General features: G+C 39.7%; 3 protein-coding genes across 6 annotated transcripts; 1 reads left to right on the top strand and 2 right to left on the bottom strand.

Annotated features, from left to right (window-relative positions):
• Window positions 1-1,775: 1,775 nt before the first annotated feature.
• Window positions 1,776-5,041, bottom strand: LOC114154581 (potassium voltage-gated channel subfamily V member 2-like). Its single transcript, XM_028033813.1, has 2 exons — window positions 3,229-5,041; window positions 1,776-2,307 (listed from the first exon to the last, which is right to left on the bottom strand). Exons 1-2 carry the CDS (start codon window positions 4,570-4,572, stop codon window positions 2,053-2,055), a joined length of 1,599 nt encoding a protein of 532 aa, XP_027889614.1. The 5' UTR covers window positions 4,573-5,041; the 3' UTR covers window positions 1,776-2,052.
• A 3,599-nt stretch (window positions 5,042-8,640) lies between these two features.
• On the top strand, window positions 8,641-22,417 carry LOC114154689 (transmembrane protein 150A). Of its 2 annotated transcripts, none has more exons than XM_028034011.1 (8): window positions 8,641-8,758; window positions 12,866-13,150; window positions 13,691-13,738; window positions 14,791-14,877; window positions 15,240-15,307; window positions 17,736-17,863; window positions 18,054-18,231; window positions 19,032-22,417. In XM_028034011.1, the coding sequence occupies exons 2-8, from the start codon at window positions 13,086-13,088 to the stop codon at window positions 19,328-19,330; spliced, it is 873 nt and encodes a 290-aa protein (XP_027889812.1). In that variant the 5' UTR covers window positions 8,641-8,758; window positions 12,866-13,085; the 3' UTR covers window positions 19,331-22,417. The 2 variants fall into 2 exon arrangements, with proteins under 2 accessions (XP_027889812.1, XP_027889813.1); XM_028034012.1 differs by lacking the exon at window positions 8,641-8,758 and adding an exon at window positions 9,964-10,180.
• A 180-nt stretch (window positions 22,418-22,597) lies between these two features.
• On the bottom strand, window positions 22,598-24,908 carry rnf181 (ring finger protein 181). 3 transcript variants are annotated; one of them, XM_028034013.1, is made up of 6 exons: window positions 24,825-24,908; window positions 24,230-24,351; window positions 24,007-24,143; window positions 23,732-23,847; window positions 23,542-23,616; window positions 22,598-23,179 (listed from the first exon to the last, which is right to left on the bottom strand). In XM_028034013.1, exons 2-6 carry the CDS (start codon window positions 24,313-24,315, stop codon window positions 23,120-23,122), a joined length of 474 nt encoding a protein of 157 aa, XP_027889814.1. In that variant the 5' UTR covers window positions 24,316-24,351; window positions 24,825-24,908; the 3' UTR covers window positions 22,598-23,119. The 3 variants fall into 3 exon arrangements, with proteins under 3 accessions (XP_027889814.1, XP_027889816.1, XP_027889815.1); XM_028034015.1 differs by having other exon boundaries at window positions 24,230-24,335; window positions 24,825-24,901; XM_028034014.1 differs by lacking the exon at window positions 24,825-24,908 and adding an exon at window positions 24,692-24,809.
• Between the last annotated feature and the right edge of the window lie 463 nt (window positions 24,909-25,371).

Below are 25,371 nucleotides of genomic sequence, written 5' to 3'. Positions count from 1 at the left end.
GCCATCTTTCCTTAACCTTTTGTTTAATAATAGATTTGATTTCTTCTTTACTGAATGGTACTAATATATCAATATTACTACTTTTTGTAGCTTGTTTTTCATATTTGTCAGCCAACTCATTCCCTTTTATTCCTTCAAGGGACTGTTGCTTCATTTAGCATGTCTTATAGAGCCTGACTGCTTGTTTGTAGGACCACCTTTCACTATGATTACAGCCACATCTTCTGAGTTTTGTCTCCACACATTTGTCCATCTTCCCATCAGCCATGACCAGCTTCTTTGTCACCACTAAGAAAAAAAAGCATCCCCACAGCTCGATACTGCCAACATCATGTTTTATATGGGCATGGCATGTTCAGGTTGTTGATTCTTGATTCTGCTGTTTCCATGCAATCTTAATTCTTCCAGCGTAAAAATATTTTCATTTAATGTTTTGGCAGCACAATGTTTCTGTTCAAAATAATTAGAAATGCATATATTTTTCTTTCATCTATGCTAATTTGTCCTCTGTGTTTTTATATGCTGAGTCATGACACAATTATTTCAGCATATGACTAGTGGCATACAACGAAACGATAGCATTTTAATGAGATCTGTAAAAGATTATAAAACAGATACAAATGAAATAAATAAAGAAAACACATGGGTTCAGTAATATAAAATGTTTAATCTTTAATGCAGCAGTTTCATGCTTTCAGTATTATTCAAAAAGTTCTTGAACAAGGTTCACAGATTACTAATTCTAATTCATCTTAATCTTTTTAAGATTTAAAGGATAACAGCATCCATGCACTTAGGGCTTGGTTAATACCAGAGAGAGCATCCTTAACGTTCTAGATTGTAGAAAGTTGGAGATCTCAGTAGGAACATGTCTTGTTTCATCGCAATAACTGAAAGAAATCCCGGTGAGGTCAGAAGAAATGTATTCTCTCCAAAAATATATATTTTTTTTTACAGTCATTAAAGACACCGTAGTTAAAGCAAGAGCAGAGTTTATTCAAAAAGACAGCAGTCTGATTTTGTTCCATGCACTGCAGGTTTTTTATCACACCAGCATCATTGGCATTTCGCCAATGGATATTGCAGTTTTGAAAAGCGGCACCACTTTTTACAGGCAAGCATTTAACAATCTCTGAGATCCAGAGAAGGAGCACAAAATGAAAACACATCAGCTGCTCTTACAAAAACAAACCCAAAAAATGGTTTCCTCATTCATTTCCTGGTGCTTGTACAGAACCAGAAACATTCTCCATTTTCAACAACATAAACAACAACATTGTAATGTAGAAAAGAGTTGTTATTTACATTTCATATCTTGGCCTTGCTTTATTACAGTATCCCTTGTAAACATTTCCCTCTATATCCTCACCTGAGCTTCACTGAAGCCACATCTCACAGAAATAATAATCTCCAAGATACTTCTTGTAAGGTTTCAGTGAAGTTTCTTGACACTGCTAAGCATATGAGGTCAAATATACTGTATACCACATATTCGGTAGGTTTACAGAGTACGTGTATTCTGTAATACAGAATACATTACAGAATGTAATGTATTACAGAAAGATCAGTCATAAATTCTTTCATTCAAGACTTTGATTTTAAGAAAACGGGCAGATCTACAGTGTTTTGCAAATTTATTCAAACCCCCGTGATGTTCCAGCTAAAGTTGGTGCTACAAAGTACTGACTTAAATTGACTAAACACTAAACACAGACTTTTATTTTTAAAAACCTTTCATGCCCAGAAGTTTCAGGGCATGAAGAAGGTTAAAAAACCTTCTCCAATACAGTGCAATACCGTAAGAATATGGTGAATATTTTATGCTTCTTATACTTGACAATGAATTTAAAATGATTTCCAAATTTTCTTGTTTTTTCAAGAAATATCTGCCGACCTTCCCACTTCAAATACTTCTTTCTGCCACTAGGTGGCCCTAGAGAGACTGCAGAGTGTGTTCCCACACAAATGTTGTCATCTCACTGGAGTGGATTGCCAGTTGTTTTTCAAACATATTTCACGCAGTTTTCCCAAAAATCCTTCTTCAAAACTGAATCAGTGTTGACTTCCAAAGCAGCTGCTGAGCGAATTAATTGTCCTCTTGGCAAATCTCACCTTCCCACGTTTCTTCAGGCAGGCTGTGTACTGGTTGGATTTAAGTTTGGAGTAATAGTCAGAGAACTTGTTGAAGAGGATGGAAATGGGCAGGCCGTTGAGGATAATGCCAAACGCGATACAAATGAAGGCGAAGACACGACCCAGCACTGTCTCCGGGTACACGTCTCCATAGCCCACAGTGGAGATACTCACCTAAAGGAAGACACACATACACAGAGAGAAAGAGAGAGGAAGGGAGTCATTCATAAGAGACACTGAGATTACATTGTTAATTGATATACCATGACTGGCTTTGAGTCCTGCTGATTTGTGTCTTTTCATTTGATGGAGACAGCTTGGGTCAAATGATGGAAACATGGATACAGTTGGTTAATTAGGGCAGTTATCCCAATAAATATCACAACTGCTGGTGAAATGGACGAAGCAGGCTAACACTGAGCTTCTGGAAAAACCGCGACCTCCTGCTGGATTTGTTCATGTCAGTCGTTGGTAAATAACCTATCCTTTTTCAACACAACACAAATTAGATTGTATAATGAATTTGTTCCGTTTCAACAGTAAATATCGTTTTCTGCTTCTGCGCCGTATCACTCTCACATTAAGAACTGGTCTGTTGTGGCAACTCCATGTTAGTTAGAATATTTTTAATCCAAACTACCTTTCCACAACATCCAGTCATACTTGAATGAGACACTGTAAACAAACTGCAGCAAAGGTGACTCAGAAGTGGTTAGTGACTCATTTTTGTTGAAAAAAAAAAAAAACAAGAAAACAGGAGTCTGCAGCAGCGAGCTCTGCACACTCGTCTCTTCATCGTATCCATTAGCATCTGAGGATTACCATTTCCTTCTACCGGATTACAAGCAAGATTCCACCACCTGCTCAGAGAGTCGGTGCATTGATCTGTTAATGGGTTTAATTGTGGCAGATGGGCAGGCTCTGTCACCAGAGTTGTGTGTAAACAGTCTGAGGTCATTGTTTAAACTAAAACCATATTTCTGCAAATAAAACGACTCATAACCTGATTTTTCTGCCCCATTTATGACAAACGATTTTACTCCTGTGCACTGGTGTAGTAGCTGGTCTAATTAATTTGCACAAAGATATACTTACAGCTGCCCACCACCATGCATGAGGAATGCTGGTGAAGTTAGTCTGCGGCATGTCATGCTCCACAGTGAAAACCATGGCCGAAAAGCTGAAGATGCCCATAGCAATAAACAGGAAGAGGCAGCCCACTTGTTGGTAGCACTGGCGCAGGGTGAAGCCAAACGCCCTCAGACCGGTGGAGTGGCGAGCTAGCTTCAGGATTCGAAAGATTCGCATCAGTCTCATGATCCTCAACACTTGCCCCAGCTTGCCCACCTGCCCCACCGCCTTTATGTCAGCCTCGTGCTTCATGTAGTTTTCCTCGCTGTCAAAGTACTCCAGGATGCCCTGCAGGTACTGCGGCAGGATGGCGATGAGGTCCACTGTGTTGAGGACACTCCTGCTGAAGGATCTGAGATCAGGTGTGGATATCAGACGCAGCACATACTCCATGGTGAAGAAAGCAATGCATATGGACTCTACATATTCACAATAAGTCTTGCCACTTAAGTGACCGGCGTGGGTTTTGTACTGCATCTCCTCCACTGTGTTGAGGGTCATGGCCACCAGGGAGATCAGGACAAAAAGACTGGAGGCCACGGCCATCATCTTCGCCTTGACAGAAGAAAAAGGCTTCTCCATCAAGTTCCATATCGCTCGACGTGTCTGACCCATGAACATGTCGTGGAACAGCTCCTCATTCTCCTCGATCTCCACCTCAGCCTCCAGTTCCCTCTGGATCTTTAGCTGGTCGTTCAGCTCGTCCTGCCTCTCCTCGAAGGAGATGCGGCAGCAGCGGTTGGTGTTTTTGATCCTCACTCCCCAGTAGTTGATTTCCTCCAGGAAGTTGCGGGGACAAAGCTCGTCTTTGATCCACAACACACCCGTTCTGTAGAAGTTGAAGATGCTGTGGAAGACCTCAGGATCCCTGTCAAAGAAGTACTCATTGCTAGTCACTATGTAGTCATCGCACAAGTCCAACTTCATGTTGTGATCCGTGTACGTGGCCAGTCGTCCTATCCTGGTCTTGGGGTACTTTGCTGCCATTTTGTAAGCTATTTGATAGGGCTTTCCCCCGACGTTGATGTTGATCACGTAGTTCTTCTTGGAGGGTGATATCTGCCTGGAGAAGCTGAATGGGCCACCCTCCTCTTCTTCTTCCTCATACTCGGCGTAAATATCATAGATGTCCCTACTCAGTTCTTGCATAGAGTTCCATGTCTTCACACAACTCTCCTTGGCTAGTGGGTAAACGACCTCAGAAGGTCTTCGAGCAGCATCCGAGTCTGTGACTTTGTAGTTGGAGAAAAGACTCTGCCTCCTGGTCCACATGTTTCCTGCCTTCTTGGTGCTCCCCATGGTGATCATCACCAGTGTACCACACGGCAAAGAGAGGACATTGACTGACTAACCAGCATTACTGCTAATACCCCCTTTACCTAAGCATGCAGGACATGAGCAGGATGCCTCATGTCCCCATTAATGTTGCTGACTGAGAGAATCCGCATACTTACAGGGCATCTAAATACCATTATCCTCTGCTGAGCTGCCCTGCTGACATGACGGTGGTTGTTCTGCATATCCCAGCAAGGCAAGTTTAGGAAGATTCCAACTTGTCCAAAGTATTTCATCACCTCACTTTAGAGAGTGTCAAACAATTTTGGTAATTGTCAAACATAAACAGTCAAAGCTGTGCAGGGATTTTGATCTTTTATGATCCCCGTGGATTACACTGGTGAAATTGAACTGTTTTCATGTCTATTAATTTCATGCTTGCTTGAGAAAATCACAGCAAAAATAAGAATTTAATAATTACTTGAAAATTAAAATAGATTGATTTTATGTCCCTTTTTTAAAGAATAAGACAGAAAATTCTTTGCATGGTTTTCTCACTTTTTCTGAGCTTGTCTGATGTTTCCTAGGTGAAGGGAAATGAAGGAATCTGTTAAATTCATAGAAAACCCCAAGCATTAGCCTACTTTCCATGGAGGAGGTGTGGTACTTTGGATATAAAATCTGATGTTTTATTGGCAGAAGTTATTCCTCTTTTTATGACATTTACTATGTGGTAAGCATAATTAATTCAGGAAGGGTTAGCCTGGAAAGGTCCTTTGTGTAACATAACTTTACTGCCCCATTAATCCTCTCATTGGCTATCAGATTATCGCCTCACACACCTATCACCAGCCTAAGGTGACCAGAGGTGGCACCCAACAAGGCTGACATCAACCATAAGTTGGTTTTCACTGAGCTTTCATTTGTCATCATCCTTCTAGCTCCCAATAATAGGTAAAAGCAGGTACAGAATAATTTAAGGCTTTTGGAGTACTTGGCTGCCATCTTGTCAGGCCATTATGTGTTAGTCCCGCCAAGAGTCCCATAAGATAGTATTTATACAGTATTTATTCAGTAGTGTGGGAAGAGATGGGGCTGATCAGGGCACGTAAATGAAACCAGAATAACTGCTGGGTCAGTTATAGACTGATCCAGAACTGTGTTTACTTTGCAACAGGGTTTGGTTCTAAAATTGGCCCAGCATGGTGAGCAAGATCAACGTGATTCATTTCTTATGTTAGAACTGTCAAATGTGGGTTTGTCAGAAGTGCATCAAAAGGCAACATACAAACTAGGCATGGAAAATATGGCTGAAAACATAACATGGATATAAGCGTCTCATATCAGTCTATCAATAATTGTTGATGTTGATAATTATTGGTTAGATTTTTGTTTTAAAAATCTGAAATACTTCCAAACTGGTTTTATGGCCTTTCCTGTTTTATCCACAGGTTGAGCAGCTAAAGCCTTTCCTCTGCCTACATCTCCCAGAATGCTGTGTGGTTCTGGATCAGAGTTCTGTGAATATTCTATATATATCAGATGTATTATCTATTAATACTGATCACATGTATATTGTTATTGATTTATTGATTTATTGCCCAGCCCTAAAACAGACACATGAGACCAAAAATGTCTCATGTTTTTTCAAATTAAAGGTACTATGTAAAATAAATGCAGCCCTAACGCATTATTTGATTGACAACATAACCTAGCAGGCTTGTTCTTGGATGGTGAAATGAACCTGACGTTCCTGCAAAAACTCTTTGGATTATAGTAGATCTAAAGAAGCCCAAAACAGAAAATAATACTATTGTATTGCTGTCCTAAGAAAATATTGGTCTGACATGTCTATTAATCTGCTAGGTCATTTTAAATATTTTCTCCTTGCTTATTTAAAACCTGAAACATAATGTAGAAGGAAACATTAAGGCGTATTTAACATGCACAATGTAATGCCTTCATCCTCCAGCAGATGGTGGCCTCACAGCTCTTTTAAAGAAAACAAACCCCTGCAGACTCTCTAGTGTTTACAGTAAATAATAATAGCTGTAAATGATTGTCCACAGCTGTGTTGATGGTTTTCCCGTTATGAAACAAAAATTATTTCAATCATAACGCCTTTAGTTTTTCAAACAAATAGCAATGAGGCCATCTTAGTAATGATAAAAACACGTACTCACCGACTTCATTTGAGTTCATTCTTCAACCAGCTACTTCTTACATTTCGCAATTTATTTTGGACAGTGTTCATTGTATTAAAAAGTGTAATTACTCTAAAAAAAATGGCCCTTTTTATTAATGAGTGTGTGTGTGTGTGTGTGTGTGTGGTTAGTTGCCCTGTGAGCCTTTGTGTTGGACTAAACTATCCAAGACATACCCTGCCTCTCACACAATGACTGCTGGAGATAAGTGGGCATAAATGGATGGATGGATTCAGTTCTGTTTGAATATTTTTGCTGCTGGACAAGAAAAACATTTCAACAGGCAAGTTTTAAAGAGGGTTACAGTTAAATGAGTGCAGAGAAACTGCTTTAGGAAAAAGTGTGTAACCCTGATTAAAAATAATAATAATTAAAAAATCCTAACCCTAACTCAACCCCTAGCTGGAGCTTTCTTTGGGCAGCTGCTGCTCTGCATGTTGCAAACATGAATAAACAGTAACTGTTTAATTAACCCTCCTGTTATGTTCGTTTCTAGGGCACAGCAAAAATGTTTGTGGGTCAATTTGACCCGGGGAGTGTTTAATCATGCAATAGTGTCAGAAACCAAAAAATTCCTCCAAAACATTTTTGTATCTAATTATTAACTCCAATACTAACCATTTCAATCAATATTTGTGCAATGATGTTTTTTTATTTCTCAGAAATTAAGGATCAATGACGGCAACCTACTCATTTACTCATTTGGACATAAAAAATGGAATTTACATTTTTAATGTCCACTGAAAAAAAACCTAGACACAAAAAATATATAATTTTCTTGAAATGATCTTTGGTAATTTTTTTTATATTACACTTCTTTTTTTTTTCAATGGGTGACCTTTATAATTGAATTTGAGACACACAAACTGTTCAGGGTCAAATTGACCCGCTGATTAAAATCAAGATAAATGAGTCATGCAGAGAGTATTTATGTTTCCCTCCACTTCTGCTGAGTGTCACTCAGTGTGGGTGGAGTTTGTCCACGGGAACAGAAAAGATTCCTGACAAAAGTTGTATGAACACTTTCTGCTTTCTCGCAGTTTCCTAGTGAAGTAAAGAGAATAGTGAGAAAGTGGGCTTGTGTGTGTCGGCGTGTGCAGGGGTGTGTGTGGTGTGTTGTGTTTGTGTGTGTGTGTGTGGTGAAATATGGTTCATAGCTGCAAGGAAACATATAATGGACATTTTTAATCTTTTTTTTGCACTTTAACCTGACTGCCGGGTCAAATTGACCCGAACAGTATCTATGTAAAAAGTAGACTTTAGGGTTGGTACAAATGTGTAAAATGAATTAATTTTCTATTTATATGTAGAGTGCACCTTTTAGGACAAATAGAAAAAGTTTCATGCAAAAAAATACTTTCAACTATTAAAAAAAAAAAAAAAAAAAACTTTAAAAGGGAACATAACAGGAGGGTTAAAATGTTTCAATGAGATTTTTTTTTTTTTTTTTTTTTTAAAGGTGGGAAGTCGTTCCTTTCATTTTCTAATAGACTTTGATGGCAAAGATGCAGAGCAGGGCCTGGAAGCAGGTAGATCTTTGTAAAGTTACCTACTTGCATCAATTTATGGGATTGTGCTAAAATAAAAGCGTCACATATGTCAGGCTACTGAAACCAAAAGCATTAAGAATTGACATTTTGACCGAAAAAAATGTGCAAAACTATACGTTAAAAATACACTTAAAAACGTTCGGTTTAATTTTTAATTTTTTAATTTACTTGTGTAAAGGTGAGAGGGATCCTGCCTCCTGATGTAAGCGATTAAACACTTTGTTCCCCGGTGAAAACATCACAGAGCAAACCAATTTACGTGTACACAAACGTAATAAAGTAAAATTAATAACGTTTTAAAAAATATCCAAATAGTGTTTCGCAAAGGAAACCCTGCGTTCACGCTTAATTTTGACAGGCGTAACAGGAAGCTAGCTCCACTGCTAGCGTCATTTGCTAAGAAAACGATGTTTTTAAAGGGAAACCAAGATTGATGAGGTCTGTTGTGGGCACAGCAGGTGGAAGGTAGGCGCGCATTCATTTTCCGGACAAGCCGTCCAAGTATTGTTAGTGGTGTTATCCTCTGAACGAATCCCGTTTAGCGGCTTATTTTTTAGGTTAGCGGGAATCAAGATGCGGCCAAGTGTCAAGTCAAGACAACTGGGGAAGTGGAAGCTAACTAGCGAGCTAGCTGTGAGCTAGCAGGGCTAGCGGGGACCGTTAACTGCTCATAACCGGCGGCAGAGCCGAGAGACGCCAAACACTTTGCTTTGTTTCATTTGATACAAGTAAATGAGTGAACAAACGGATTGAAGTACTTGAACTATATTGTGACTGTTGTTTCGATGCTTTTTTTTTTTTTCTTTTGAGATACAGTGGCGAATAATTGTTGAGTACAGCGCTGGGGCTGATGGTCTAACTGTGGCCCCCTTTGCATTTACTAAACACTTCAGTACTTTCATTGTAAGTCCCAAAGTTTTGGCTGCTTCAACTTGGTATGTTAGCTTAATTATTAAGAGAGTTGTGTTAAAAGAAGTCATGCAAACAGCTTGAACTAAACCTTAAAATGATTCAGTTTAGAGATTAATGTTGCTACATTTTATGAGGGGGTCAGAAAATGCGCAGACATATTTAATCTGTTTTTAGATTTAATATGAAAGGTACATCATTGCAGTGATTTTTTTTTTTTAACCCTGGTCCTCAGGTTCCACTGTGCTTCATGTCTGTTCAGTACACCCGATGTAAACAATTGCATTTACTTTACATAGTACCTTTAATTTGAAAATATTAAACACTTATCCTCAATGTGAAACCTATTAGTTGCTTATAACAAACTTTAAAATGTTTTGTCATTTAAAAACTTATTTTTTTCTGATTTTAAAATCATCGGAAAAAATCTCAAATGGAAAATAAAAATATGTTACTGCGAAATATGTATATATTCTCCCTTTTGTTAGTAAGAACAATAAACAAATACGTGTGGTTCAAGGAGAAATTATTAGCTATGCAGCAATAGTCCTGGCTACAGAAATCAGACCTTATCTTGATCAGGCAATCAGTGAATGTTGCACATGTAAGTGCTGACAGGTTGGAGGGTAGCAACACTGCAGGGCGTGGAAGTTGTTACTAAGAGGACACGTCTCAAAGTTAGATGTTTTCAGCAGCAGTGATTTGATGAAATGATTTTTCATAGTCATCATTTTCTGTCTCTACTAGAATAATACTAAAATCATGTTTCAGTGCTGTTAATTGCAGCTCTTAAACAGAAACTGATGATTTTGGTTTGTTTTTTCGGGTTGTAAAATGCACCTTTCTCTCCTCAATCAGGGCCACATTTCTCACTTTCAAGGCTGTAAAAATCCTTGTTGCCGCCCTGCCGGGGTGTTGTCGCCCGTTGAATTAAAATACATTCACAATGTTTGACTCGGTCTTCCTCGCCTGCTCTGGGTAAGCAGGAACAGAGCTGCTTCTCGCAGATTGCATGTTTTTATTGTATGCTTTATGTATTCCCCCAGCTGTGCTTTGCGGGGTTCACAGTCTGGCCGTCGTGTCGTGAATCATCTGGAATTTGCTGCGCGCGTTCAGGCTTTTCCTCGCAGCCGTGCGCTTTAAAGATCGTTTTGGTGGCTCCGAGGAAACCTTCACCAGCACAAACAACCTGCACGTACAACAAGGAACTGCTCTGACTGGAGCACAAAAGATGCGATTGGGATTTTTAACAGATTCTCAATGCGAAATCCGGCGGGTATGTGGGGAAGCAAGATTAAATCTGTCACATGTTTTGAGTTGCCTCAGCGGTGATGTAACAACTAAACAGCCAAATAATGCTGAATACCTACCAACTGCTACAGTCTTCTGAATTATGGAAACAACTTAGAAGAACCACGCCACACTTGTTCAGAAAAAATTAGGTGAAATAATGACTGTTCATGTTTTATGAAGGCATCTTCTTCCAAACAGATTAGGAAACTCTTCTCAGCTGCTGTCTGATGCGGCCTCTGGAGTCGGTAACTCAAGGACTGTTTGTGTCCTTGCAGATGGAGGAGCTCATGTGGCAGATGGGCTGGGAGGTTGGGACAACTCACTCTTTGTCCTCTTCTGCTATTGGGCATCATGTCAGGGAGCAATTAACCTCTTACCTTTTAACCAGGGCTGCGTGATTATTGAAGAAACGGGACAAAAAAACCCCAACTAACTGATTTTGGTATCCATCAAAATTAATCTGATCTCTGAGTACTTGTTGCATTAGAGAACATTATTGAATGTATTTTCCCCCTACTAAAACAATTTACATGTGCAATAAGCAGGATTTCAATTAATCTCACGATGCATAAAACAAACTGCAATCATTTGTTTGCATGTTTTATTGTTTTTCTCTTTTCTCTGTCGTTCACCAAAAATTAGCTGACAAAAATGTTCAGTCTGGTGATTTGGTCTCAACTAGACTTTATTTTGAAGGACAATTTTGTTCACAGAAACTTCTATATTCATTTTATTTGTTGTTTCTGCCGTTTTATTTATTTTGAATATTTAAAACATCTTCCAGTTCCAGTTCCTTTAAATGTTCACTAGCATTTAAAGATTACTGATCTTTGAGGATCTTGCGTTCTTGCATCATCATGCCGTTACCATTATATTACTGGAAAATGGTCAGAACAACATTATGGTTTATCGCAATAACTTCTGGGACAATTTATCGTCCAGCTAAATTTGTTATCGTGACAGGCCTGTGCATTTCTACAGTTGGACTGAAGGGATGGTGCAGTGCAGCAGAACACAATGTGTCTAAAAAGTTAAGTGTTTAAAAATGTCCCTACCAGAAAAATAACAGGAGATTAGACAAAAATAGTTTTGTAAATTCAAGGTGATAAGAGAAAAAATCTTTCTATATTTCCTCAGTATTTTCTGGTCCACATACTGACTCATCGATAACTCTGCAGTCACTTTAATCTACTGGCATTTAGTCCCAGCAAAAATCATCTATGACGTTCTAAGAACACGTCATCAAGAAAAGAAAAATAAAGACGTTTATGATTAATTTCCAAAATGATTTAGCACACATGGTTTCAAAATGGCCAATAAACTCCCTCTTTGATTGAGGATCTTTGCATTAGGAGGTGTTGGCTCATCTTCACTGTGTGTTTTAAATGCCTCAGTTAATATAAGATTGAAACACTGAATGACCTGATAACACCTGACCGTGTCGCTTATTAAAAAAAATCTGTATCAGACAACAAAGGAATCGGCAGGTAAGGCTTCTTAAAAATCGTTCCGGAAACTGCAGTCGGCGTGCACCCCTGCAAAAAATTCTCATATTACAGCAAAATTTCAAACTTTAAGTTGGCACACTCACTTGTTTTGTAACAAGTGACTGACACCGAGAGCATATTTACCATGTCTGGCTTTGGAGAAGTAAAACATTTCTCTTTTTTTTAACAGCTTCAGTTTGATTTGGGCACACTTTTAGAAAATGATTCTCCTCTGTAAAGCCTGCAAGTTAATCTTTATTCACTCTATACTCCCTCTGAGCCGTGGACACGTTTGTAACTGTACACCCTGTAGAGTGATGCAACCTCTGCTGTGCTGTTTTGCTCCCACTGTCAACACTAAACTGACTGTCCTTGACGAAACACCCATTCCCCACAGTTGTTGTAGGCTGTCCTCTGAAAGCAACTTGTAGGTTATTTGCACTTTACTGTCTCTTTAAATGTGTTTTCTAGTGATTTTGCTGGTTCTGTGCTTGTCAACAATGCCAGGGTTGTGTTTGGGTTTGCAGCGGAGACGCAGTTCCACTCCAACGCAGTGGAGTTGTCTTGCAGGATGTTTTAATTTACAGTAAGCAACAAAGGTCGTTTCTCTGTACGCCGGCTTTGTGCCGATGTTCGGCACCGATAGGAGAAGTCAGAGGCTTTAAATGCCAACCAGAGAAACTTGGAAGAGGAATGTTTTTCAAAGGGTTTTTTTGCGATGTCCGATTAGTTTCTCTTTCTCCACTTTGTAGTTTTTCCCCAGAAAGGAAGAACACGCAAATTACAGCACAATAAAAAGTAAAAAAAAAAAAAAAAAAAAAGTCAGAAGTACACCTGAATAAAGCTGCCTAACGAAAAGTTTCCAATCATTCTTGTTTTTAAGGTTGTTGCTGGTTGCTGGGTGCCGTGGAGCAGAGGAGCTGTGCCATACCCCCCCATTCGTCCTCTCATGCCCCTCCACCCCCTGTGTGCGTCTCCCAGTCTATCAGTGACCCCACGCCCCCATCCAGCCCCTACCTGACCCATCCCGTCGTGTTGCCGCCCAAGTCCTGAGCCCCCTTCTCACCCCATGCTTGGGACAAAGCCAGCTCACTGCCAGCCCAATGACTGCCTGGATCGTCCTGCCTGTCAGCTTGGCTGCCTTCTCCATCACAGGAATATGGATAGTGTGAGTCACGGCTGAGGAGTGCCTGTCGTCTGTGCTTCAACTCATGTGAACCGTTTGTCCGGGAAAGAACACTGCAAAAACACATAGTCTGAAGTATTTTTAGTTTAGTTTCTTGTGAAAATATCTTGGTACTCTTGAAATGAGACAAAACTAGCTCACAAGTGGCTCTTCAGCGAGATATAGGAGCTTATTAATAAGGTTAATGAAAACAGCACTAATTCCACTGGTAGATTATTTAGTTGCAACAAAAAAATTTTTTTTTTTTAGTTCAATCTTCCAGTTGAACTAGTGCTGCTTCATCAATATTAAGGAATTATTGATTCAAAACGAGCTGCTATTTCGTGCTGAATAGTTGCGTGTAAGTTAGTTTTGTCTTGTTTTAAGTGTACTAAGATATTTGGATTAGAAACTATAAAAAAAATACTTGGTAAGATTTTATGTTTTTAAAAAGTGTAAGCTTGTTTTTTATACTTAGAGTTTTATTGGGTCTGCCAGGATGTGTTTCTCCCTTTAACACTTCTGACCTTTTGTTTCCTGCAGGTATGCGATGGCTGTGATGAATCACCATGTTTGTCCTGTAGAGAACTGGTGGGTGTTTTTAAAATATCCTCCTGTTTAACATTTAGATGTATTCAAGAGCCCTACAAAAATTAATTCATTATTTGTTCAGTTTTCATCACCTCTGACCAGAGTACCCTCTTACAAGTTTGCTGTGTTTAGGGCTGAAACGATTGCCGCCCAATCGATTAATCGATCTGTTATTGAAATAATCAACTAATTTGGTGAGTGATTAATCGTTAACTGGAGTTTACAGACGAAAAAAAAAAAAGACCATTAGCTGAAATGACAACATATTCACAGCAGTAATTAAACTAAAACTGTACAGAAATATATATACATTTTGTAATAAAGATTAAAATAACCATTTGTCTATGAAAATAATGTACCCACACGTCGTCAAATAGTTTTAGCTTCGCATGATTCAAATTCTGACAAAAAAGAAAAAATGTCTCAACATTTACTATCCAATTTTTAATCTGTAACAATGTTATGTTATTGCATCTCAGGCAATGAAACTAAAAAATAAATGTTATTATTTATTTACAATTTTTAATGTATTTTTAATATTGTATAAAAAAGGCTGAAGTGGTTAAATAAATAAAAAATCTGCAGAGTGTGCCAATTTTTTATCCGATTAATCATCGGAACATTAATCAGTATAATAGTCTATTAGTAAAATAATTGTTAGTTGCATCCCCGGCTGTGTCCTCTGCATTACTTTAAAATGTTATTCTTGTGGCTTTCTTCTTGTTGATCCTTTTTAAAAACGCAGTGTTTTTGAAATGCACACCTCATCTCTGGCTTTCACTTTGGAACTTCAGAGGGATACAAATTCACGGCACATGTTTTGCATTTTTACTTTTTATAAATACGTTATATTAAGAATCAAATACTCCTTAATCCCGCACAAAATCACAGCAAAACACCCTGAAGTTGGTGCAACTTCCTGTATTTAATCAGGTAAACCCCATTGAGATCTAGATCTCATTTGCAACTTGGAAAAAGTTACAGGATATGATCAATTTGCGAGGCGCTGTACCTCTGGAGAGTGAACTGACCCCATTGTGTCGCCGCTGCAGGTCTTACAACGTCACATGCACAGAGGAGTCGCCCCGACCAGGCTTCCCCAAGACCTGCTGCACCATCCAGGACATCCCCCTCATCAGGTCGGCTCCTCTGCCGCTGCCTCTGCAGTTCTCCTCTTTGTCTCAGAACACAAACAGCAGCTTGTGTCGGAAAGGGCCTTGGGCGTGAATTAGCATCTGGTGGTGCTGCTGTTCTGTGTCAGTCATTAACCCACACTTTGCATAATCTCTTTTTCTGTTGTTTTACTTTTCTATAAAAAAAATATTGATTCACAAGCGCTCGTTAAAATTCATATTCAAACGAAATCAGAACAAGATATTTTCTAGCTAAACCGTTTTTGGTCACTTGATCTGTTCAGCGGGATACGTGTAGGTGTGTGTATGCATTTCTTCGGTTTTAAAATCTGGACTGTCTTTTTTTTTTTTTTTTTTTTGTCCTGCAGTAAATGTGGCTCATTCCCTCCTGAAAGCTGCCTGTTCAGCCTGATTGGCAACGTTGGAGCCTTTATGGGTACGTCCTCAACTAATCTTCACTGCATGGATGCAAGTAATGGCTGTTTTTTTTTTTTTTTTTGAGACAAAAAATGGGAATATAGATAAGAGATTTAACTTGATGTGAACTTGTAGTTTTATCGTGATATTTTGCGGTACTGTTATGATAACAGTAAAAGTGACAATAAGAACCACTTGCTACTGCTTCTTTAGGTAACTGTGTGGCTGTAACTGTGTTGCAGCAGTCGTAGCATTACAAACATTATTAAAGCACCAACTGTGCTTTAATAGAAGCACAGTTGATAAATGTGCTTCTATTTATTATGAAATTAAAGAAAAAACACAAAACATGATTGTTAAAAGACAAATACTTTGCATTGTACTTAAGATTTTCCCCTGATAGAAAATGTTAATTTCTGTAATAATTTTGCCCCATTTAAAAAAAAAAAAAGAAAGAAAAGTCTGCGTCAACCACCTGTTCTGGGCCACAGAGAATCAGTAAAGGGGCCACAAATGGGCCCCGGGGGGCCGCGCTTTGGACGCCCTACATGTTCCGTCCTTGTGTTTGTGTTCCTGATCACATTTCTGCTGATGCGGCTGCTTCGTCTCCATTCATTCATCCTTGTGAAAGGAGCTGCTTCCCAGGCTGTAAAAGGCCTTATTGATCACAGACGCACAAATTCAGTTTTAAGCTAAACGTGTTGGGAAAATTTAACGTGGTCGGGGAAGAGCGCCTGGAATAATTCATTAAGACCGACGCGCTTTGACTGACTCTGATTGCTCTGGTTTACCGAGTTTGAGGACGGGATTGGATAGCGGCGCATTAACCAAGAGACCAAGAGTGTTGGTTTGGCGTCCTAAAGATCGTTTACGGATTTACATGACAGGCAGTTAGCTTAGCATAACTGCAAATGGATGTTAATGCTTCGTCAGGTGTTTTCCTTGGCGGCGGCAGCTAACTGGTCAATAATTATGTGGTTTTACAGAAGCGGTGGGGTTAATCATTTCTGAGCGCAGCCGCCTTGTTTCAATTTTTCACCCGCACAATCATTTTTGATCCAAACCAATTTTAAATCAATCAAAAGAGTGTGATTTAGAGGCGCCGGCGTGCAAATGTGAAACTGTCCCAGTTGCCTCCATCCTCTAAGCTGCGTCCTCTTGGGGAATCACAATCACTGTTATGTAAAAACAGAACTGTTTGCTCATTGCTAATCTGAAATAGGGCAATATATTTTGAGATGCAGAGTACTGAATGTCTCCTCTGGTTGCAGTCATTCTGCCTGGTACCTCCAGACTTCAGCCAATAGACATGGGACTTCCAGATATGGCTGCTGTCTAATCAATAATGAATGCAGCTTTCCTTCCACTTCCCCATGTCTATTTTCTATTTTTTTTTTCCCCTGCCTGCACCTTTCGGGGCCTTCATCCATTACTCCTCCTCTCCCTCTTGTCTTGTTTAAACACCAGTCACTTCTGGCCCACTTTTCCTCCTCGCTGGTCCTGATTGCCTCACTCCAGCTGTTTTCATCATTCCAGTCACCTCTCCTTCCCAGCTGGTTTCTGTTTATCCGCCCTCCTTGTAGTCTGCTGTCCTTTAATTAGCATTTCTCTTCACGGGTCCTTTCTCTCGCTGCTCCAAATTTCAGCGTCTTTTGGGTCAAGCTTCTGGTTCTCTTGTCGGTGTGATTCAGGAAGGTTATTGTTTTCAAACACAGATGGCACAGCTGCCAAGAAAGCTGCTCTGTTCTGCCTTTAGATGGATCAATGGCTGGGAGAACACAGCCATTGCCTGCTTTGGAGAAACGTATCAGATAGTCTTGCATCAGCAGAAAGATGGAAGCTACTACCTGGCAGCCATTCATTCATTTTTATTCCTTTAATAACTTGGTGTTATGTTATCCCTCCACCCCCCAAACAATGAAATCAATACTACATGCGTAATCGAACTCGAACCTAAAAAACAAACTCTGCATATGTGAATGCCAAAAGCAGGAAGTGGACTACAGCACAGGGCATTCTGGGTAAATACAACCTAAACCAACACGTGTGTCTAGCGATAGCGGGACAAATGGCTCGTGGTCTTTTCAAAACAAAAACGAAATCCTACGACCGCTAACATCTGACGCTACTCCAGTTCCGTTTCAAGAAGAAGGAAGTTGAGCTCAATGTCTTTTTCAGAGGTTTTTGTGTCGTTTCCTTCAGTAGTTCTTGATGCAGCACCACCACAGGCGAGGAGGTGAACAGGTCTTTCAAACTGTTTGTTTGGTTTCACACAGAGCAGTGAGAAAGCAAACAGTACCAGCTAAAAACGTAACAAATGTCGCAGTTTTGTTCTCCGATCGAACCAAGTCTACCATACTATCAAGTGTGAAACCAAGGATTAATACAATCTTATTAAAAGGTTTCGAGTTTGTTTTTAATGAACATTTCTCTTTTCCTCCCCGCAGTGGTGATGGTGTGCTTCCTGCGCTACGCCCAGATGATCGAACACAGCCACCAGTGTTGGGTCAACACCAGCGCACTGGTGTCTGGCTGCACCAACGCCGTCGGTCTGGTCATGGTTGGAAACTTCCAGGTAATCCTGAGCAACACGTAAATTTTTATATACACTTTAAACCAGGGATGTCTGACTCTAGTCCTCAGAGGTTGCACATGATGCAGGAAGGTGTCCTGACCTAAGAAAACGCTAAAAACATGCAAGACACTTGACTTAACCGACTGAGATCCTCTAGTTGGTATGAAACGTTTGTTTTTCTGTCCGACAGGTTGATCACGCCAAATCTCTCCATTATGTGGGTGCCGGTGTGGCGTTTCCTGCAGGACTGCTGTTTGTGTGCTTGCAGTGCGTCCTCACCTACCGAGTGGCCATGACCACCCTGGACTACTGGATGGCTCACTTCCGGGTGGCTCTGGCGCTGGGAGCCATGGTCTCCCTGGTCCTCAGTATCCTCTGTAAACCTGCCATCGGTTGGGATGACAGAAACCATTGGGATTTGACCTTTAAAGACTCAGGAGTTGACCCTTAATGCAAGTGTCACATGTTGTATGCAAGGGTGCGTTTGATTTATTCATCAGGGATGTTTGCGGCCTTGGTAGTTCATTATTCTTCATGCTAGCTGTCACTATTGTGACCACCTCAGTTGTCTGCCGGCATAAATTGTGCAGTTGAACCAATGGCTTAATTTAGGAATAGCATAACTTTTCTCAACGTGCTCAGAAGTTCGTTGACGGTTCTGTGTGTCACTCCGTCAGTCCATCTGCTGAGTTAGCATTAGCGATTAGCAACCCTCTATCCATTTCTACGATGTTTTTCCAGCTCTGCGTTAGTTTTCAGGAAGAGGCCGTTCTAAAACTGCCGGAAGCAGCAAGTTCATTCGACGTCTGCCGAGTTTCAAACCAGCAGAATAAGACCAAGAAATAAGATAAGAAAACAAGATAATACTTTATTGATCCCTTAATGGGGGGCGGGGGGTTTGTTGGTCCCAGCATGGTACACAATAAAAACTAAAATAAATAAAGTAGTAAGAATAAACAAACAGCAATAATAACTAACAATGAGCAGGGATAGTCCTACACATGTTGCTCAGTACATTACCAAATACATATTCAACATTTAAAACGCACATCTCTAGAGTCTGTCTGTCTCAGGCTGTCCACCACGCTGTAGAGGGGATAATGGCCTCATCTTCCTGCCGAGTCCCTGCAGGAAAGCGTCTGTCCTCCTTAACCCGTCCTCCCTCCAGGCGGCATCTTCTTCATCCACGAAAGCTTCGTCCTGCAGCACGCTGCCGCCATCTGCGAGTGGGTCTTCACCGTGGACATCCTGGTCTTCTACGGCACCTTCACCTACGAGTTCGGCACCGTCACCACCGAGACCATGATGGCCGGCCTGCAGCAGAGCCAGCACGGCTCGGGGGTCATCATGGACCCCATGTCCAGGGCGTCGACGCTGGGCGGGGCCACCAAGGGCCTGAAGTCCCCCGGCGGCAGCAGCACGTCTACACACCTCAACTGCACCCCAGAGAGCATAGCTATGTTGTAGCTCCGTCTGGAAAAAAAAAACAAAACAGAAAAAAAAAGTCACTGCAGAGGTGCTCCACTGGCAGCATGTGAAGCAAGAGAGCAAATTTGTATAACTGTAACCTCAGCGACACCAGGTATTTCTACCCATAATGCTCTACGGCCTTTGTTTTGTTTTGTTTTGGTTTTTCTCCTCCCTTCTCAGTTCTCATAGCAGATTACGTTGAATGTTTGGAGCCAGCTCGAAAACTGGAACCGTGAATGTTTTCCAAGACGGCGGTTAAAGTTGACGACTCTGCATGGTGTTCGTCTCTAAAAATCGGTCCCCCTGGGTTCTTGGTTTCAAAAGACAAAAGTTCCTTCCACCCTCAAAGGTCATTTTTGTTCCCACCTCTCCCCTCCTCTGACTCTCCAGTCCAACGCTTTGCGCGGCCCTCCTCTTTTGGCCTTTTGCTTATCTCTGCACGGCACTGCTCCTGAACAGAGCAAAACGAGTTTATTTGTTTTTTTTTTTTTTTGCATCGTAAAAAAAAAGAGAAAATAATGAATGTTGCGAAGTGAATAGCTATAGTATATTTTACAGACTGTAAGCTTTACGGTCTAATTTGATCAATCATGCATTAATAATTTGAAAGGCATATAACCATTAAATTCATCTGCTTTGATTTGATTGCACTTATAATTTAATGTCTTTTTTTTCTATACATATTTAAATATACATGTCTAGATTTGTCTCAATCATAATTCATGTCGGTGCAAAACTGGATGGTCTTTTCTGTTGTAATGACTCGCTTTAAGCTGAAAAGTGAATTTGTTTTTGTTTTTTTTTTTATCCAAAGTTACATGAAATGTCAAAAGCAACAATCATCCGATAATTTCCACTCCTCTGGGGTGAGCAATGCCTTTCTCAGAGTGTTTGAGCTGCCAGGTGAGACCGACGTTTCCAGTGGCCTACATGTGATGCTAGAAATGAGTGACGGTAAAACTACAATCTGACTTCAGTATTTGCTGTAGGGTTCTCGTCCCGACACTTTACACTGGCCGCGTTCCAGGCTGGATCCCTGGAAGCCTTATACGAGTTTAAGAAATTTCTTTTTTTTTTTTATGTGCTCATGTGAAGCCTTTCAAAAGATTTTCTTCACAACATTTGCAAAAGTAGTCACTCCCCTCAGACGTTTACCAAATTCAATGGGGTTTATTGGGATTTTATGGGATAGATTGACACAAAGCAGTTTAAAAAAACCCCCATTATTTTCAGCTCTTGATGATTTTGTGCGGCCGCCTGGCTGTAAACAGAGAACGGTACAAATTTGACCAGGACGGGCCGTGAGGTTGCCTATGACAACTGACTGTAAAATTTCTGAAACTGACACTTTTTTATTTATTTATTTGGTTTCCAGATCTAACATTAATTCCAAATCTATTTTCTGGAGAAATCTATTCCTTTGCCTATGTTTAAGTGTAGGATATTAACGTTGAGCATGTAAAAACAACAGCCAAAAAAAAAGTCACAATCATATTTAGTTTTAGCTTTACAATTTTTGGCTGTACAATTTTGGCAAATTTTTTTTAAACATTTTTTTAATAAAAATTTGTTTTTTGTAAAAAAGAAAAACAGTCACTTCTGCAGTGGAATAGCGACATTTATGCAGAAATGCAATTAAATACAGGTGGACCTTTTTACGGGAGGCTGCGGGGGATAAGTTTTACTTTGTGTTGCTTTATCACAAAAAGTCCCAATAAAATACATTTAGAGTCCTGGTTGATTATAGGTGAACTAGTTCTAGGGTGTGAAACCTTTTCCAATTTATTTTTATTGAAATGTTTTTATAATTGGTGCTGTCACAACAGTGTTACAATGAGACACTGCCATACAGGTTGTTGACTGACTTCAAACCATACTGTACCTACGTTGTATCCCGCCCCACCCTTCTTTTTTATCGGTTCCTGCAGCTGATTTGTTATTGAGAAGAAAACTGCCATGACGCTCTGAGTCACAACCTGTACAGGTTTTGCTCAGATGAAAGTTTTCACTGCTAGGTTTCATAAAGCACACATCTATAATCTCTGTTCTGTTTTTTTTTTTGTTTTTTTTTTTTTTGGTCTACCGCTTGATGCGTTTCATTTCGTCAAACTCACAGGATGCCAGCAATATGCATTTTCAAACGGTCACGTCTCCTACCTCTTTTGTGGGTCTGATGTGAAAGATGGGAGATCCAGCTTTCCAACTTGTTGGAAGTATTTTTTCTTTTGTTTTATTTTTTTTAAATTTTTTTCTTATTCTGTGGTCGAGGTTCAGTATTTTCCAGCTGTGTCCACAAGTGTCAGAATGTGACAGAGCTGGGGTTATGCTGTTACATAAGCTGAATGAGCACACTGCGCTTTCATCGCTTACTGTGCAAAAAGTTTGAACTTGACATTTTTGTTGGACTGCAGAAAACCATGCCAAAAAAAGACTGGAGTATACAGTTTTCTTTCTGTTTATATGAGTGTGTGTGTGTGTGTGTCAGATGTGATGGTATGAGTTAGTATGAAGTGCACTGTTTTCAGCCTTATCCCATGTACTCTGCCTAAGAAACTTTCTTTTTATTATTATATTTGACTTATGTTTAGCTGTAGCCTTTTTTTGCCATACTGTAACCAATTCAACGTGCGACTCTAAACGGCAGCTTGTGAGCCCAAACACCAGGGCCGAAACAGCTTCTGTACCATTAAAACCATTCAACATGCCAAATAATCCAATGAAAGGTGGAGAGTTTTTCTTTTTCTTGTTTTTTTTTTTTTAGATCATTGTGGGCACTAAGGTTTTGTGTGGAGCCTTATGTTTTAGAAGGCCGCCTGACTTTTACGTCAACACTCGCAACACAGATCCAAATGTCTATAAAATGTACTCTCTTCCTACGTCCTGTAAATTTGAAAAAAAAAAAGAAAAAGATATAGAACATTAACGAAGGCATCAGAGAAACCCCCTGTATAAAATTTTAAAAAAGTCAACAGAAATTGTTTCCTTTTATAAATTCTGTAAATATGTCTGATTTTTGTCTATCATTTAGGCCTTTTATTTTGACAGAGATTTATATTCAAATATGAAATAAAAAATGAGAAGTTATTATCAAACTGTTTTTTGTTGAATTTTTTCCCCCCCATCAACTAAATTTAGCTTAGTGCGCTAAATGTGATGATAAATTTGTGATGAGAAAAGGGACTCAAGTTTCTTTGGTAAATGATTTCATTTCACCTCATAAATTTATAAAAATTATGTATACATATATATACATGCCTCACTTAATTTGACTTTTTAGGCATGATATTACCAGCTTTAATAGCCAAAACAAATACACATGGAAAAATAAAAAGCTTTCCAAGTTAAAACATTTTTTGTTTTATATATAACAAATAGTCACTGATCATTTCCTCTTCCTAAACATTTCCATTTACTTGATAAGTACAGCTTTTATGCACATTAGAAGTTAATAAATTTAAATAAAAAAGGAATTTAAAGTCAGAGCTGCTATCAGCTCCATTTGGAAACATCGCATAAAAAAAAGCTAATTTGAAATGTTCCATTATTATGTTCCCAAAGCCGGTGCCATTTAATAAAAAAACTCTCATTTTAACACAATGGAGCATCCAGCGATGTCAGTGGCTGTTGAAGAGGTTCTGTAGAAAAGTTTTGGATTTGTTTGAGTTTTTTTTTTTTTTCTTTCTTTCTTGTAGGTAGCAAAATGGTCTAAGTACATCAAACAGGGTTCTATCTTTATGGAGTTGGGCTGAATGCAGCTTGTTGTTCTTGAAGCATTCAGCACTTTCATCAGGTGTACATGGCTCCATGCAGGTCCTCAAGTCGGTGCTCCCTCTGTTTTCTTCTCTCCTGAAAGACAAAAACCACAGTCGCCTCAGGTCCTACTGAAAACACAGAAGTAACAACTGTTTCACCTGACAGATCCAGCACGACGCAAAAGACGCAAAATCCAACCCGGTGTAGCACAGAAATGTTGAACTTTCATTTTTAAGAGTTCTCTAAGATTCTCTGGTGAATTTATGTCTGGACTTTGCCTGGACTGTTCTTTTTACTTTATTGTGTGGGTTTATTAGTCCTGGATCAATGCATAACAGCCACTGCAAAAAGGATTCCTAAAGTCATGTATGTTCATATTTAGGACATAAAACCCCAGTGGAATACATTACGGTTGTAATGTGACAAAAAGCGAAACAGTTCAGCAAGCAGCTCACCTTGTCCTTTTTAAACTCCTCATACTCTGGATTGTCAGTCGGTAACTCAAGTCGGCAAAGCGGACAGGAGTTAGTCTAGGATTTAAAAGTGGAAAATGTGAAAGCTTTAAAGGGATTTCATGCAAACTGCTGTTCAAATGTGTAAAAAAAAAAAAAAAAAATCAATAAATTGCACATTTGTGAGCTTTACCTTGCCCAACCAGGGTAGTATACATCCTGAGTGGAAGAGGTGTTTGCAAGGCATTTCTCGAACCGTCTCTTGTTCCTCGAACTCCAGCAAACACACAGGACACTTCAAACCTTTGTCTGCCACGAACACAAAGAGTCAAATTAAATCTCCTCAAATACGCAAGAGAACATCTAGCCAACAGCTTTCAACACCATGATCCCTCAAACTTTCTCTCTACAGAGTCCCAACACACATTTAACGTCTGCGTTCAACTCGTTTTTCAACATGTCTGTCACCTGCTTGTTCTGCGGAAATGACAACCACAGTGAGGGTCTGAACAGCAGTTTTGGCAGCCGGGGGAGGAAGCCGCTGGTCCCAGTCTGACAGGTCGAATGCCCCGGAGTCAATCAGGTCCAAACCCTGCATTAAGGACCTGAAGACAAACACACCAATCCCAGAGCTAGAATCTGCAGGTCATAGTTACAGTATAACATGTGAGTCAGGTAGGCTGGATCTCACCTGGCCAGCTCCAGCAGGGCGTTCTGACGATATTGCTCCTCAGGGTTGGTGGGCTCACAGTCATGTTCATCAAAGTATGAGGCCATTTTGATGTGTGGTGTGTGATCTGTGCATTAAGGAAACTACAAATGTAAACAGAGTTATATTACATTATGAAGTAGTAAATTAACTAATGTAAATATTGAATATAATTATTAACCATTCGGGTTCTTTTATTTTAGAGCGCATGCGCAGAAATGGCACTTTTAAAAACAAAAACAATTAAAAATTAACCTCTTTTGTAACCTTTCTTTTCTATTTATAAAGACTATGCACGGAAGCTGAATTTATGTACTTCTGATTTATATATGAACATAATATGTTGTAGAACAGCAACCATAAACACAAGGTAAACTGAGGAGTCACTCAGACGAACAAAAACAGGACTAACGACTAAAATTAAAACAAACAAGTTCGGCTAACCTTCAGAGTTTGTTAACAGGAACAGAGTTTGGTCTGTTTTCTCAGACAGCAATAATGACCACAAGATAAATAAAGTGAATAAAGTTAGCTTTTCCAATTCCTGAAGAAGACTCAATAAAATATGAAGACTTACCCCGAAACCTCAGCGATAAACATTTGTCATTCTTCCGGGTGCTACGTCAGTTGGTTACGTCACTGTTTGGTCCAATCACAGTAGAGAATGGATTTTCTTCGTCTGCTTGGGTAAAGGGCTGTTTCAGTGCTGCCACCAAGCGGTGCTATCGAGATACGTCAGTGGCAAGGAGAAATCACTCATTTCAGCGTGTGACGTCCAGTTTTCTACACGTCTGTTTTCTATAAAAGAAAACTATTTCCAGTACTGTATTTGAAATGTGTGAAGCTTGCAAAATAAAGAAATAAAACAGAATTTATTATATATGTTTTGGACAAATGACTAAATGCATTTAATGTTCTCTATAATATAAACTTTCGCTGGATTTTGTGCTTGCAATTCTAGCATTCATCCAGCAGATAGAGGCGTTTCTCCAGTCAACACAACCCCACCTGCATGTGACCTCGTCACTTTCCACGTAGCTTTTCCTCGTGTTGTGGAGCATTTTTTTGTTTTACAGACTATCATAATTTTTTGGAAATATCTCTTCTTAAGAGCTTCTCTGATC

The sequence above is a fragment of the Xiphophorus couchianus genome, chromosome 12 (genome assembly GCF_001444195.1).
Source record: "Xiphophorus couchianus chromosome 12, X_couchianus-1.0, whole genome shotgun sequence".
NCBI lineage: Eukaryota > Metazoa > Chordata > Actinopteri > Cyprinodontiformes > Poeciliidae > Xiphophorus > Xiphophorus couchianus.
This window is presented reverse-complemented; position numbering and strand designations above follow the sequence as displayed.